At 43.5% G+C, this 15921-nt stretch overlaps 1 protein-coding gene and 1 pseudogene across 2 annotated transcripts; one reads left to right on the top strand and one right to left on the bottom strand.

The window, feature by feature from the left end:
• Positions 1–3452: 3452 nt before the first annotated feature.
• Positions 3453–5295, bottom strand: Inx6 (Innexin 6). The gene is made up of 2 exons (XM_020946502.2): positions 4410–5295; positions 3453–4331 (listed from the first exon to the last, which is right to left on the bottom strand). Exons 1-2 carry the CDS (start codon positions 5160–5162, stop codon positions 3582–3584), a joined length of 1503 nt encoding a protein of 500 aa, XP_020802161.2. The 5' UTR covers positions 5163–5295; the 3' UTR covers positions 3453–3581.
• A 5711-nt stretch (positions 5296–11006) lies between these two features.
• On the top strand, positions 11007–11880 carry LOC110179124 (uncharacterized; annotated as a pseudogene). Its single transcript, XR_015273109.1, has 2 exons — positions 11007–11148; positions 11205–11880. The product of XR_015273109.1 is annotated as an uncharacterized LOC110179124 (transcript).
• Positions 11881–15921: the final 4041 nt, after the last annotated feature.

Below are 15921 nucleotides of genomic sequence, written 5' to 3'. Positions count from 1 at the left end.
CGCAAAAATGCCGTGGAATCAATTTTGCAGCAAATTTTCAATATATAGCGAACGACGGGCGGGCGGCGGCACTCAGGCAGCACATGGTACTATGCACTCGCCACTTTCGGCATTCGGCACTTGTCCTTCCGCCAGGACAGCCCATCCTTGATCCCCCCTCTCCCCCCTTTCATTCCCCACAGTGGTCCCGGCATAGGCCTGCTATGTGGTCGTGGTCGCTTTTTAAAGGACCAAACTCGGACCGCATACGAAAACCCGAAAATGTAATTGAAAAATGATTTTGTTGCACACATGTCCCACATATAGGCCCAGGACAGGATGCCCTCCTCGCATCGGGATTCCAATTGCCGCTGGTGCAGACGGGGGCTTGGCTTTTGTCCTGCGGCGACGGTGTTCGGTAATTTCGTGGGCACAACGCAAAAATTTTAATTAATTCGTCGAGCGGACGGTCTCAACTTGGAAGTGCTGCAGTGAAGCAACTCGGTCCGGTCCGGTCCAGAGCCGGAGACGGTGCCAGAACAGGCCTGGTCCTCCTTGAGCCGCCCCGTAATTAGCATATAAATGACATTGCCCCATCACCTGGAGACGGGGGGCTGGCTGGCAGGCACAGGCATCCTTTCAAATATGTCGTGTTTGCTTATTGATTTAGCATTAATTGTTAATTGTTAATAACCGAGGAGCGACCGCAGCGGGGACCGCACAGTTTAACGCACCTGACAAACCGCAACGCACTCGACACCATCAACATAGGGGGGTTTTTGGGGGGAACCCCCACAACTCCCAGGAGCTTCGGCTCAGTTGGGAGCCGGCGTACACCTGCCGTCAAGCGAAGAGCTTCGAAATGTGGTTATATAAATTACTAAAATCTTTCAATTAACTCGGTCTCTAGGTCCCAAGCACTGGGGAAAAACTTCTAAATTGACTATGACAAGTTAATATTCAATGTTTACATAACACAGCTTCAGCAATTGCATGTAAATATTATATTATGTAGATATTATACATATATATCATATAATATATATTTGTTCTATTATAAAAAACATAATATTTATGTTACAATTTAGCAGTACAGCATTAATTCTTTGACCGCAACTGTGAACGGGGTGATGCGATTATTGGCCATAGGGTTTTGGTCAAGGGGTTTCTGTCCGCGTCCGTGTCCTTCTTTGGGATCGTCTTCGTCTTCGCTGCCTAAACAAGAAACTCAATTAACTTGTTAATTTATTTCTAATTTTCTTTGTTCGTCCTTCGCCGGGGAAAACAACTCTGTGGAAACCAAGGTGACGGTTCAGATAAAGGGAAAATTGTCCGGTGCGGAAACTTCTCAGATGTCGATGATTAGCCATACAGGGTCTTTTCGCAGAGAGCTAAAAACTAGATAAATATAATATCGATTTATGAATATTATTTAACTATCAACAAGTGCCATACAAAAATCCAAAAAGCGTATTAAATTTTCTTCATAAACCAGATTTTAGATTTCAAAAGCTTTTGGTTTTCTCCTCTGCCTGTGTTCTGTTTGAATCGAACTCTATATTTGCCTGCAATACAAATATCATTGCTAAGTGCTATACATATATTTATTTTATGTATATTTCTGTGTGATTTTTCTATTTTATTTGCCCATTTTTGTATAAAAATTGGTTTGTTTATTTTTTGGCATTTCCCCGCATGCAGAATGTTTAGCCCAGGAAAGTATGCTACTCTTATTGCAATGGTTTCCATTACTTGTTCAAGTATGGCGGTGAGTGCCCTTTTTCACCATCTGGCAACTCTGAGAGCATTTCTTTTGCGTAGGCTATTGTTGCTAATTGTGTTGTTTCGTGTTCTACACGTAACATGTGGGTTTCGAAATCTGTACTAGGTCTTGCACCGGAACCGGAAACTCTTTGAGAAATCGCTTCGAGATTCCGCAATTGCCTTGTGGATTGGGAATTGCGGTTGGTTAAAAATCGCTTTACCGTTGCTCACTTGCAAGTTTCTAGCAAAAGTTGCGTGGATCGGGAAGGAGGAGCGGGGTCGTTGAAGTGCGGGCAAAGTTTTCGCTTTGTATAATTAAAACTAGGCAGGCACGGCGGCAGCCGAAGACAAACGGAATTGTTTACATGTGTCTTTGTTACAGTTACAGTTATCCATTGGTGGCCTGCGGATTGCTGGGGGAGGTGTGAGGGTGAGGAGGCAAGGAATATGTTGGCGTTTCAGCCTACAATCTCCAGCTGCTCGCTTTCAGCTGGAGGCGTGTTTTCTCTGTCTTGTCTAACTGTTTGTCTGTGTGTCTCTCCTTCTATTTCTCGCACTTGCATATGCAAGCCTTCCTTGTGGCATCATCGTTATCGTCATCGTCATCGGCATCGCTCTGAGTCGTTCGCCTCGTTCACGCCCATTTTATTTAGCATTTTGTTGTTTTTTCGGTTTCCTGCGGTTTTTAATTAAAATTAACTTTGTTTATTTTGCGCCGCCGCCTTTCCCCACTCTCTCTCTCTCTCTCTCTCTCTCTCCCCTTTCTTCTTTCCATGTCTCTTGCTCTCTTTGGTCGTCTCAGACAAAGTGATGTTTACTTTGCCCGCGTCTTTCTTTTGCTTACTTTCTTTCTCTTTCGACGGCCCGCTCTCTCTCTCTCTCTCTCTCTCTCTCGGTGCTGTTGTTGTGTTATTGTTGATGTTGTAGCTGCATGTAATTGCCGCCATTTGCGTTGTCGTCGCTTCCCCTTCCCACTCCCACTCCCACTCCCTCTCTCTCTTTCTCTCACCCTCACATTCCGCCACTTGTTGTTGTTAGTTTTACCTGTTGGCAGACAGACAAAAGCTTAACCAGCGGAAGAAGAGTTTTGGAATCATCGTCGTCATCAACTCGCAGCTCTCCGCTGTTGCCCCCTTACCCCCTTGCCACCTACCACGTGCCCACTGTATGTTTCTCTGGCTTGGCTTGTTTAACTTTTATAAGTTTGTTAAAGTTTTGTTATGCCTGCTGGTATTTACCCCCATCCCATTTCCCTTCTTCTGCACCCGCCCGCGCTGTCATTTTGATTAGTGCATTTTATTTGCATTCTGATGCAATTCACTTATTTGCAAAACTGATAGAACCCCCCCTTCCCAGCGAGCGAGATTGACCAAGAAATGGATCCAAATGGAATGGAACATACTATAACTGTAAGCTTCCTGGGCTTAAAGGGCCCAGGCTAGAAAATAAGCTGGAAATGAAATTGGACATAAAAAAAAGAAAGAAATGTAATGAAATGAAGGACAGCAAGAGACTGAAAACATACAAAGTGAATGTAAAAGGGACTCATTAACTAAATAATTAGTTAGCAGAACTGAGGGGGAATTCGTAGAAACTATGTATAAAAGCCTGCGACTCAAAGTGGAAGTGGAAAAGGTTGGTGAAACACAATTGGAATGTCTGAATGGAAATCAGGATTAGTTGTGGAAAAAAAAACTTGGTTATCCTTAAAGCATTTTACATCGTTTTACCATTATATTTTTATTAAATATTTGTTGGACAAATATAGTTCTATTATTTATTATTTATAAGTTGGTTTGCAAACAAAATTCGTTATTATTTTCTATTAATACAGCTTCCTAGGCATTGCTCTCGTGATAGAAGCGATCCATGCTAATGATCTCGTCATTGGGCGCCATCAGGTGAATATTTGGTGCTGTGGGCAGTCGATTTCCCAGGGCTTCCACCGTCGGGCGATCGGACATCGGATCGAGTCCCACGTGACGTTGCTGACTGGAACTTCCATCGGTTTTCGACTGCAACAGAAACGAGGAACGCTGCTGATTCTGCTGCTCCGACATGACCATCATCATAGACTCGGGATCCTGAGAGTCGGACTTCTTTTGCTGGGCATACAGTTCATTCATCAGGTCGAGAAAGAGCGAGGGATTCACATTGATGCTAACGCCCATGAGCACGAACCAGTCACCATAGCCCACGGTGGACAGCACCTGGCGCACCTGTGACTTTGGCATGGCGCGCAGGTGAGTGCGCAGCAGCTGCAGGCGCAGCTCGAAGCAGCAGATGAGGAGCAGGCGGTAGCAGAGATTCATTCCGGACAACATGCCAATGAACAGGAACCAAACGTAAAGCAAGGCAAAGATTTTCTCATTCAGGATATTGAGCGGTAGAACGCATAGAATGTCCAGGATATTCGGTGTGCCGCTTGGCCCATAAATGAACATCTCACACTTGGCCACCTTGGGGAACACGCGCGATGTCATCATATTCCACAGATTCCAGTCGTACACGGGTATGGCGGCCAAGGCATGGATATACTTGTGCCAGAATCCATTAAATACCACATCCATTAGCCAAAAGTTGAGCAACTGTGGGGGCGAGTACAAATATTTAAATACTTACATAATTCTTTTTTTTTTTTGCTGGAAAGTAGAAACCAAACTCACGCTAATGATAAAGTTGAGCATCTCGCAGAAGGCATACTTCAAGGAATAGCAACAATGGATGGCTGTAAACTGGGCCTGGAAGTACTTCGTGAGCATCTTGAGGCGTGTGAGATAGGTGCTCTCCAGGATGAGGGCGTCACCCACCTCGGAGCATAGTTGCTTCATACGCTGCCCCTCCCACACCTTCCAGAGGTACGACGGGGAGTAGAAGAGGACCGACTGGAAGAGGAGGATCATAAAGACCCATTGGTAGTAGCGAAGATACAAGCGCTTGGTAACGCCGCGCGTTTCTGGTCCCACACCCTCGGCAATGGATATCAATCGGGCATATTGCTGATTCCTGGCCACCAGAGCACGCAGGCTGCTCATATTGTACTCCCCGTTGGTGTAGGAGGACAGGTCCCAGCTACTGGTGCTACCCTCGTTCTCGGTCTCCGCTGGCAAGATGTAGGTACCCATGGTCCAGCAATAGGATTGCACATATTCCGTTTGCTTCTCGGAACTGATGCATAGAATCGGTTCGCCGAAATATTGCTTCGCCGACAGGAGAATGGTGCAGGTCAGCAGGAGGACGACGGTGCACTTGGAGTGTAGCGTGAAGATCGGATCGTAGATGCGCACCGATTTAAGGCGCAAGTACTTGGACAGGGGCTTCACTGCAGCGTACATGTCCCTTAATCCCGGACGGGGCTCTCGATTTGGTACAGGGTGTGTGGTCTCAGCAGGGTGGTCTGGATGGGCACTAAACGGCATCCAGTTTGTAGGGCCCACGGCAAGGCGATACTTGGACACTAGACACCTAGTCTTGGCTTATCTTTTGCAGTTCTCCGGGGGATCTGAGCAAGTTTGCTCCAACTTGACTTAAATTCGACTGTCTGGAATTATGTGTGACAGTTCCCGAGAAGTCAGTTCCCTGCATGTCAATATTCGCAATGATTTTTGATTGAGACTCAAGGAATTCCAGAGTTACCGGTCAGGAATTGGGGTTGTCAGTTAGTTTTGAGAGTTTTTGGTTCATGAAAATGCCATTTTAAGTTGTATCAGAAGATAAGAAACCTAGATATAAAACGAAGAGCAACAATGAGGTGAAGCTTATACTTAGGTCATAGTATTATTATATTATTTTATTTTAAACAAACATATCTATTTCCCTTCACTGGAAAATATAATCATAAATATTCATACTTGCGTAAAAATAAGTTCTCTTTTTTTAAATGTAAACATTTAACATAAGTTTTAGAGCAAAATTGATCAGATTATTAAGTGAAAACTATTATGAGGGATATGGTCTTGTGGCAGGCCTAATATCGTGCTTATTCTTCATTGTCTGAAAATGATTGAGACCCATCATCATCGTTCAAAAAAAAAAAAAAATACAATACTGTCTGGCGGTTTGCCTGATTTGTGAACCCATCAATCGAAAACACTATAAACATGCCCCGAAGCGATTATGGACAGCGTTTTCAATTCCATTGCATATTTGTTACCTTGATGGAGGCCGACACCATTTTCATTTTGCCGCTTTTCCCAACAGCTTTCCCATTTTCTACCCGTTATTTTCAAAAACTCGTATGTATGAGGATCACGAGCTGTGGGAATGCCAGCGAATGGCAATAATAATAAAATGATTAATCGATGCTACATGACTGCATATACAAATAATTCCCAGCGGTGTGTCGTCATCAGCGTCATTACCCACATCGTCGTCATCATCATCATCATCATCATCCTCATGGGCGTAGAGGTGATGTGGCATGGGGCATGGGGCAACTATAGTACATCGTCATCAACATTATCATCCTCGCCGGCTGCCCCGTGCAAATGTTTATTGTGGGAATTCGCTGGCTGCGCGACGTGTCGAGTGGTGCGGCGACTCTAGCATCAGTTGCTCCTCCTGTCCAGGTCCCAGTTTCCCTGGTTCCCAGGTTCCCAGTTCCCCATCTCGGAACCCGATCCCCGTCCTGCTTTGCGCTGCAGAAAAATTAAATTTATGAATTGTTTCGTTTGTGCGTGACCGGAGATTTACAATAATCAGAAATTGGGAATCAGAGAACACGCTCAGGAGACTAATTAGTCCTGGCCGTGGCGGCGGGTATACGGATGCCAAATTGTAATTATAATTTCTCGTGTCTGCCGACTGCCCCTCCCCCCTTTGCTGATTGTTTGGCAATAAAACCGGGAACGAGAATGAAATATGAATCGAAGCAACCGGAAACGGAAACGAATTGAAATTAAATAAAGAAGTCACCGTTTTCTCCTAGAACAATCATGGAAAATCTATGAAAGGTACAGATCTTGACATAGCTAAAACTTTTAATATAAGCAAATAAGGCAAACAAACATTAAAAGTATATATAATATTTAAGATATTTGTAGAATTTGTTTGCTTTGTTTCCAAATTATGAGAAAATATCTGACAAAAATTAAAAGCAAAAGCTTAGTTAGAAAAATGGTTCTCATACTTGTAGACTTCTAAACAAACGACATATAAACTAAGTAAAATAAACAATTCAACTGTGTTTAGTATCCTTTTGAAACAAACTGATAGCTTATAAATATATAAAATAATAACTAAGCATAAGAGATTTCCTTTGTCAATGGTGTTTGCTACTTCATCGACACCAATCAATCCCGGCCAGGTGCTGATCCCATTGCCACATAGTCACCTCATTCATCTTGGACGACTCACCGCCCCATGAGAGCCCATAAAAGTTCGCTGACAGCTTTTTAAATATTTATTTAAATGAAATTCATTATTTAAAGCGATTTTTCATTGACCACAAAAACCGAAAAGCGTTTGCTGTATTGCCGGGAGTAGGAGGAGAAGCGGGAGCAGGAGCCTGACCAGGAAAGCAGCATCAGTGGGTGATGGGAATTGGTCTGGTGTCAGGTTGGGCTGGACAGGATGAATGGCCAAAAAGGATGGATGGCAGGATCCGGGATCCCCTACTGTGTGTGTGTACGGGCATTGTGTTGGGCTACGGGCTACGGGCTACGCATTTCGTGCTTAAATAAATAAATTGAACAATTATGCGTGGTTGCGGTTGTTTTGGCTTTGATGGAGCCCGGGCATAATCCTATTACCGGGGCCATTCGCCAGTTACCACTCATTCCCATTCGACAGTTGCGCCCGATGACGACTACCATTCCGCAGGACCACCTCATCCAAGCTGCTCCTGCTTCGGCTCCTGTGTATCCCTGTCCAGTGGCAATGTAACTCCTGAATGCGGTGAGTGCTATATGGTCACTGGTGGATGCTGGATGGTGGTTTTTACTTTTCCGCATAAATATGGCAAAGCAGCTGGATAGGCTCAGACTTGACAATTAAAGTTGCCTCGAATTATGCTGGAATTCGCCGTTTTCCCGTATTAATTGAAATAGTTCTAGTTCTGGGTTCGATATTGCCAGATTGTTTTAGCTAACTGCGTAGCTAGAAAGAGGCGTTATTTTGGCGTTACCAGACTGTCTTGCTTTCACTTCCCTTAAATATTATTTTATATTTTATAAAAGTCAAGAATTATAAATAAATGCAGATCCTTGCAACGATTAGAGGGAAAAAGAAATTGAAGTGAAACGACTTCCGTCTACTTGCATCTCAAAAGTCCCAAATAGTTGCATAAAATCCTGCTAAATTCCAAGGACTCTCCTGGCCAATGGCCATGATGATGACTGGTGAGAGGAGGAGGATAAGCAGTCCTAAAGAGTTCTGCGGTTGGCTGTCCTGTCCGCCCACATAGCCAGTCACAATTACACGGAAACAAAACTATTGACAAATTCTGCAATGTAAATATGATAAAATAAAAAAAAAGAGTTTACGAGGACATTAATTTAGATAGAAAATAAATATATTAATTTAAAAGCTTAACATACAAGTAAGTTGGAATATTTTTCCACTGTGCAACCCGTGCCCGTAGTTTGCGTCTTGTCAAATGCACTTTTGAAATGCGCGCTGCCTGCCCTCCTCCGCCACAGGGCGGTGACAATCCGCGACCACTCGCCGACCGTCGTCACTCCGGAGTAGGGTTCCCCATGCTCCGGCTCGTGCTGCGTCCGCTTTCGTGTCCATGTCCGCCTCCTGTCCGCCCCCCAAAACGGATCTCTGTCCCGGACACCAAGGACATTTCGGGGGTTCCCGCCACTTGAGTCGAAATTTATGCGTTTAATAATGCATTGGATAGACGTCGGTGGTCGGTGGTCGGAGGTCCGTCCAAGGAGCGGCTCTATGATGTGATGGGTCCCGCGTTGGCGCCGCTTACCTCAAAGGCCACATCATCATCATCATCGTCATCGTCGTCGTCGGGGGCCCGTTATTATGTGCCAACGGGGTCCTCAACGTGATGTCGTCGACTAGGAGCTAAAAGCTAGTAACGGGAAACGGGAAGCGGAAGCCGGGAACGGGATCAGCAGCAAGACAAAGGCCAAAGCCAAAGTCGAAGCCAAGGCAAAGTTAAAGGCGACGATATCAGCATATGTTACGAGTCTGTGCGTGTGTGTGTGTGTGTCCTATGTCCTGTGTCCTGGCATGTTTCTGCCGCTCCTGCCGTGCATTGTTCGATTAATGACTTAACGACGTGAGTTGAATAACTTTGATTTAGTGTCATCTCATTTTGCGTGCCACACAGAGCACATGCGGCGGCAGGACCACCAAGAGGACTCTGCTCCTCCTCCTCACAGCTAATTATATTTATTTACTGGGCGTGCACACAGACAGAGCGGGATGGAGATGAAGAGATGGTGATGCCGCCAAGAGCAGCATGTGTGTGCTGCCTTGAGCCTTTAATTAATATTAGAATCCCAGTAGCAATCAAACGGTGGCACATGATGAACATATTTGATATCATATTGCCAACAGAAAAGATGAACTGGAATTGGACAGAGAATCATAGTGGCAGAGAGTGTGCCTTATAATCATAGCTCCTTTATTGAACGCTACCAGAAGAACTTAGGGTTTCGCTAGGACAACGATTTGGTGTCAAATCCTTCAAGCTCCGTACCCTTCATATATTCCAATTGTGGGGGTAAAGTCTAAGCCCAGTTGGGAGCTCTGATTACGTTTAATTAGTCCTAATGAATGTCCGGCTGAGACGTCTCCGTCTGCTATTTTCCGTAGTTTCCTTTTTCGGGTGGAGTTAGCTGGCCGTGCAATTTGGACACACGGTTTTCTATTAGCACACACACCACACTCATCCCACTCTAGGTTTTTGCCTCGTTATTTGTAATTTGTTGTAAGTTTTTGTTTCAGTTTTTATTGTTGTTGTCGGTGGGGTAGAGGGGGTGCTGTCCACACTCGAATCCAGTTCCACTTCCGGTACCACTTCCCCCAATGCCACCCCCTTTTTGGGGCAGCATCGACAAGCGGACCATCGTTGTTTTTATCGACATTGAAATGTGGCCCCAAAACAGTTTCAGCTCATAAAAATACAATTTGCTGCTGCTTATTTTTTACGATGCACCAGAGGGCGATGCTCGGTCGGTCCCGGGGTCCTGGTCTTGGTCCTGGTCGTGGCCCAGGTTCAGTTCCAACTGCTTCTACTGTCTCATATCCTGTCCGATTTGCTTGGACTCCTTCGCTTGCCCAATCGTTGGCCAAAAACTATTTTCGAGCATGAAATGGTGCGCACACATGCTCCAAGTGCGTCCAATGTCCACTTTTCCCTATACCCATACACTATCCCGAAGCAGGGGTATTCCCAAGCCTAAGAAAATGACAACAACGATTATGAATCCTCCAAAAGATTAGAATTCATTTTCAAAAGATTTTACTTTTAAAGTTTTGAAAAACTCCTCGAATAGCACGTGTTTAAAGTGGTTTTTTGGGGGTTGCCAGATGTTGCAAGTTAAGAATTATTTTAATAAGCTTTTTATCGAATTCCTAAAATTAAGGGCATTTTAAGCATAGATTTGCTACTTAAAGTTAGGGTATAATTACTTCGCTAGGATTTGTCTAGCACTCTTATGCTTCCTTCATCGTTTTGTCTATTTTCGATTGGGTTTTTTTTTGTTTGTTCCAGTCCAGCTTTCGTTGCGTTTGCCACCAACTTATGTGCGGGCGAACGTGGGGGGTTTTTTTTTTGGGGGGCGTGGCACCTGCAGCTGGGCTCTGGCATTTAAAACGTTTAAGGGATTTGTTTATGTGCCCGGGAACTGAACTGGCCGGAGTTGGACTTCGTTCGGACTTTGGACTAGTTCAGGTGGCTGGACATACATACATACATTCATACATATTTCGCTTCCGTTCGACCGTTTTGGAATTGCCAAAAGTTGCCCCAAAACATAAAAACAATGAGCGGCCAGCCGGACCGAGAACGGCCTGACTGAATGAGCCCATCTATTCATAATCCTGCTTAATAATCCCAGCTCCTGCTCCTGCTTGGTCACTTCTTGTTTTGGCATATCCGGGAGGTCATGGGATATTAAATAAATAAGCCTCATTTTGGGAAAAAATAAAAATAAATACAAGTTTGGAGTTACTGCGGTTTAAATCAACGATTTTCTAGTTTGCCTTGGTTTTTGTCACACAAAAAAATATAATATAATAATACAATTTAAAAATAATCTACCTTATTTTCATCGATTAGCATTTAAGTTTCGGTTCGAATTGAAACCTGGCCACACTAAAGCCTTCAAGGTGGCCATGCTTTACGTGCTGAACGTTTTTTGATTTCCCGCTGTCAGTAGGAACTCACCTTTTGCCGTGGAAAGCTTCAGATTTTCTGAAATTTCAATCGAAATAAAAGTGGTAAGAATTTTTGAAATCTTTTTTGCCTGCATGTTTTTCATAAAATCTTATACCAGAGAATCATGGAGTTAAAAAACAAGCACGTCGTACGTTTGGTGGAACGACCAATACCTATTTATCCACTGACGGTCACTAGACTCAGCCGGGAGCTGAGCAAGATTGTGCGCAATCCACCGGAGGGCTGCAAAATAAGAATCACAAACAATATGTTCCAATGGCTGGCCTTGATCGATGGGCCCGCTAAAACTCCGTATTATGGTGGACTCTTCAAGATACTTTTGGACTTTCCCCCAAATTACCCATTCTCGCCACCGACTGTACGCTTTCTAAACAAAATCTTTCATTCGAATGTCGGCACAGATGGTTCCATTTGTCATTTGGATAACATCTGGGTGCCGGTGCAGACCGTGGAGAGTATATTGAAGGCGCTCGTAATGCTACTGATAATGCCAATTCCCGAGGATCCAATGAATCCACTTGCCGCAGTTATGTACATCTGTAATCGCTTCCAGCATGACTACATTGCATGCATGTGGACATGCCGCTTCGCCAATGCAGATTAAGCTCTGCTTTCAATTTAATGCTGCTGCTGCTGCTGTTGCACAACTGATCATATGCAACTAACATAATCTGAACACTTGCAACATTTGCAACATCGACAATAATTAACATATGTTAAAACACAAAATATGGATGATTCATTAAAACCCAGAAGAAATGTTTGCTGATAAACTTGAGCTGCTAACTGTTTAATGCTAAACTTTGGCCTTCATTTAAATCATTAATCCTGACTTGTATAAATCCTGCTGTAAGTACTTAATTTTCAAGGTAAGTATTGGTGTCTTCTGTCTCTTCCTGTTATTAGCATTATCCCCCATGTAATTTTATTTATTTATTTGTTTCAGTGTAAACATTTCAGCGCATTATTCCTTTGCATTCGATTAGATCCTTCACACACACATACACACAGACCACCGTGTGGTGTTTGCACACAGGACTACATCAAAGATGCACATACATACATATGCATATCCGGTGGCAAGGGGCTAGTGTGCGTGTGGTTGCTATTGCTGGAAATGGGGGGAAATGGAGGAAAATGGGGAAAATGGGCTGAAAGGACGCAGAAAAGTCGGAGCCATTGCACTTATTGTATAATTATGCAGTTTAATGAATACTAAAAAGCTCCCAGACAGCGGCTGCAGTGCGCGGGGTGTTGCTTGCAATAAATACAAAACTGCGTGGCGGCAAAAGGGGGAATGCGGGGGGGAAAAACGGCAACTGTGCGGGAAAAGCAAACAGAAAGCGGAATGAAAATAAGCGTGTGTATAAAATTAAGAAAACGAAATGAAGAACATGCAACAACGGTCATGGTGTGAGTGTATTTGTGTGTGTGTGTGTGGCCGCCATGTTGATGATTATAGTTATTACGGCTTCCGGTTTAGAGAGGGACTTTAGCGGAAGTCGTCCTGACACAGAGAACCAAAACAAGAATTTACTAATAATAAAAAATATATACATACGTATTTGTTGTAGATTAAAACATGTATTTAAGGTACTTTGCATGTCTCTTAAAATATTGTTTTTTATGGAACAGAACTTTATTCACATTCCAGGTCTTTAGTTGTATTCAGAGCATTTCTTTTTCGGTAAGAACACCTTATAATATAATATATGTATACTTAAATTTAAACTTAACTTCTTAAACAGCTTTTAAGGCCAAAACTATTTGAGATCTTCAAACTAAAGGATATTTCTATTTCGGAACATTTATATCCAGGTTTTAAAAAGCTATAGTTATTATACTTTAATTTATATTTAAATTCATTAAAAAAAACTTCCCCTTTTAGATATTAATTTTTTCGGTGCTATTGCAACTACTGACTCTGCAGCTTTACCAAAGCCTTGGGTCAAATTTGGACAGCAGGACATCCAACTCCCACTCCAACTTGGAGCTCCTTTTCCCTCCTGCTGGAGGACTGCAGGACTCGCAGACTTTTATCTCATCGCGGACTGGACCAAGGTCCCAACCATGGAGATAACGATGCGGTATTTAACATAAAACGTTTTGCTTATTGCCCCAGTCAAGTCCTGGAAGCTGGAAGCTTATTAGGGACTCCCCGCTGAACGAATTTAAACTGGAAATATTTTTAGTTTGTCCTGATCAGCATTACTTTGAGCTTTGTAGATGTTTTATAGAGTCATTTGACCTTTTTATTCATTTATTTTATTGCAAAAAGGCGATCAAGGTGGTGGTGGTCAGAGAATCATAATTTCAGTTTTTAAGCCGGATATGTGCATTATGATAATGCATTTTGTGTCCATTTCATTTGCATTGCCCCCGGGGGACTGCCTTGACAGTCATTATCCTTGCAGTGCGGATATCCGCAGACATTTCGCAGCACACTCAAGCTTCAACTTTACACTTTCCACTTTCTATTTTCTATTTTTCCGGCTGCTTCTTTCCACTGCGTTTTTAATTTTGTTCCTCCTGTGAGTGTGTGTGTGTGTGGGAGGGAGGAGGGGTGTGTGTGTGTGGGAGGGAGGAGGGGTGTGTAGTGTGTGTCATTTTATGCATGAATTTTTTAATAGCTTAAATATGCGGCAATAAAACTTTAGCACGCTCATCTTATCGCCGGCGCCTAGCAAGTTCTGCCGCTCCTGGCCCCCGCGCGTTGACCTCCTCTTCAAGCTCCTGCTCCTGCTCCTGCTCCTGCTCCTGCTCCGCTTGCTCCTCCTCCTTCTACTGCCACCCTTTGTGACCGTCGCACGTAGCTAATAAAAGTCAATGGTATGGGGTTCCGGTGGGGGTTTTCCATTTCCCGACACCACCATTGCCAGGAACCAAGAATCGTTGGCAGCTGCCGACATGGCGCCATGCACGTGCTCATCCACCTGCAGCAGGTGGAGCGAGCCACCCAGCAAGCCCACCCAACACCACCCACCACCCACCACTTGGTGGCATCTTGACTTTTAACTAGCTAACTTGATAAAACTACAAAACTATACAATAAATATGCAAAAAAGCAAGAAGAAGGCAAGCAAAAAATAAAAAGAAGGAGAACGTGTGAGAAAAAGCGCAGAATAAGCTGGAGGAGACAAGAAGGATACCAGAATCCTGGTTAGTCTTTGGAGTGTCACATAAGTGAGGCGGCTGGCCATCGAGTGAAGATGCCAGCAAGCACACTTCCCGGCCAGTTCCCTCCATCCTTCCTTCCGTCTGCCATTGCATTTTTCGCCTGCATCGTTCCTTCCTGCCTTTCTTCGGGTCCTTCGTCCTCCTTCGTCGTGCTTCAGGGGGGCTTCTTTAATGTCCAAAAGGTGTTGCTGCAGCGCTGCAAGTAATTTGGTTCATTGGACCATTCTGTTTTGTCCCACTAGATTCTCTACTAAAAAGGATATGCCTTTTTTTAAGGATGTATTTCGATTAGCTACTTGACGTTTATGTCATTTCCTTTAAGGATAACAACTTATCGTGCAAAAGGAGGTCACAGGATACAGCCCAATATAGATACTCATTCGGAGTAGGAATAAACTGTAATAACCAGACTTTATTTTTAAAGGAATATCAAAAGCAGTCCATATGGTTATTTGAGAGTTAATCAGTTTTTTAATTATTTATTATTATAATTGGAAATACGATTAGAGGACTTTATTTATCATTTACTTCATAATATTCTGGAATTATATTTATTCTAGAATATCATAGACAAACACTGTCTGTAATATGAAAATATATCCTGGAATATCCAAGAAAACAACTATCGAAACAAGTAAGAAGGCAGAGCTGGCATTAAGGATATACATACCTTATAAATATAACATATAATTTAGTATTATTTAAAAAAGAAACATACTTAATCAGTCAATGAAATGTAAGTAATCTGTTTCCATTATATGGAATTATAATAATAAATCTTATTCTGAGCTAAGTAAGAGCTGTGATTGTATTTAAAGTTCACTTTGTGGGAATACCCTAACCCTCTCCTGATATATGTATAAATGTATTGTTCGTTAATTGATTTACTTGCTTGTGGGTGTACCATGGACTCAAATGGGACTTGTAAGAGCATCCAATCATTCCCATAGGCTGTTCGTCCGCCTCTTTTAATGCCCCCATTTTACCCGCCGCCCCATTTCCATTTCCATTTTCACAACCATCCCCTTTCGACGGCCCAAATATGCGGAACCTTTCCACTTTACACCTCCAGCCATTCAGTATCCTTGAGGATGCCATAGCCCCCAGACCAGACCCAACATTCCTGGGATGTGCGTGCGTGTGAATGGGAATTGGCATTGACATTGGCATAGTTTTATTCTTATTCGCCAATGTTCCCGATGTTCCACTTCTTTTCAGTTTTATAGGCTTGTTATTTCATTAGCATAATCAAATCACCGGAGGCGGAAATGGAGTTGGGGTTGGTTGAAAGTATAGAGGGTTTGGGATTGGTCTGATCGTATATCTTAATTCTCTAGTTAGGTCCTTGAGCGCTTCTTCACTTTTCAATCAATTCCCATCGCTTTTACCGTTGTTTCTCGTGTCGCCTTTGTGCCTTTTACTGTCACTTCCCCGCTCATATCCTTGCGCATCCTTCGCATCCTTGATGCCAGCACGCCCTTCGCTCGTCGTTCCGGTGGCAAATCTCTGCTGAAAGCCATCATCTTCGAGGCATTGTCGGCGACATAACAAGGACGAACCCAACACACAACTCTGGAACGGGAGCTGCTGAATCACGGAGCTGTTTGCGCTTTTCTCGCCTGCCAAGGCGCGTCATA

This window comes from Drosophila serrata, unplaced genomic scaffold, assembly GCF_035046125.1.
Source record: "Drosophila serrata isolate PLE 108 unplaced genomic scaffold, ASM3504612v1 contig_362, whole genome shotgun sequence".
NCBI classification, from domain to species: domain Eukaryota; kingdom Metazoa; phylum Arthropoda; class Insecta; order Diptera; family Drosophilidae; genus Drosophila; species Drosophila serrata.
This window is presented reverse-complemented; position numbering and strand designations above follow the sequence as displayed.

What these genes read in the sequence shown, in the direction of transcription:
- Inx6 (XM_020946502.2), bottom strand. Translation starts at nt 5,162, where the DNA reads ATGCCGTTTAGTGCCCATCCAGACCACCCTGCTGAGACCACACACCCT. An exon ending in TGCTCAACTTTATCATTAGC is followed by an intron (nt 4,332 to 4,409) that starts GTGAGTTTGGTT and finishes TCGCCCCCACAG; the next exon opens with TTGCTCAACTTTTGGCTAAT.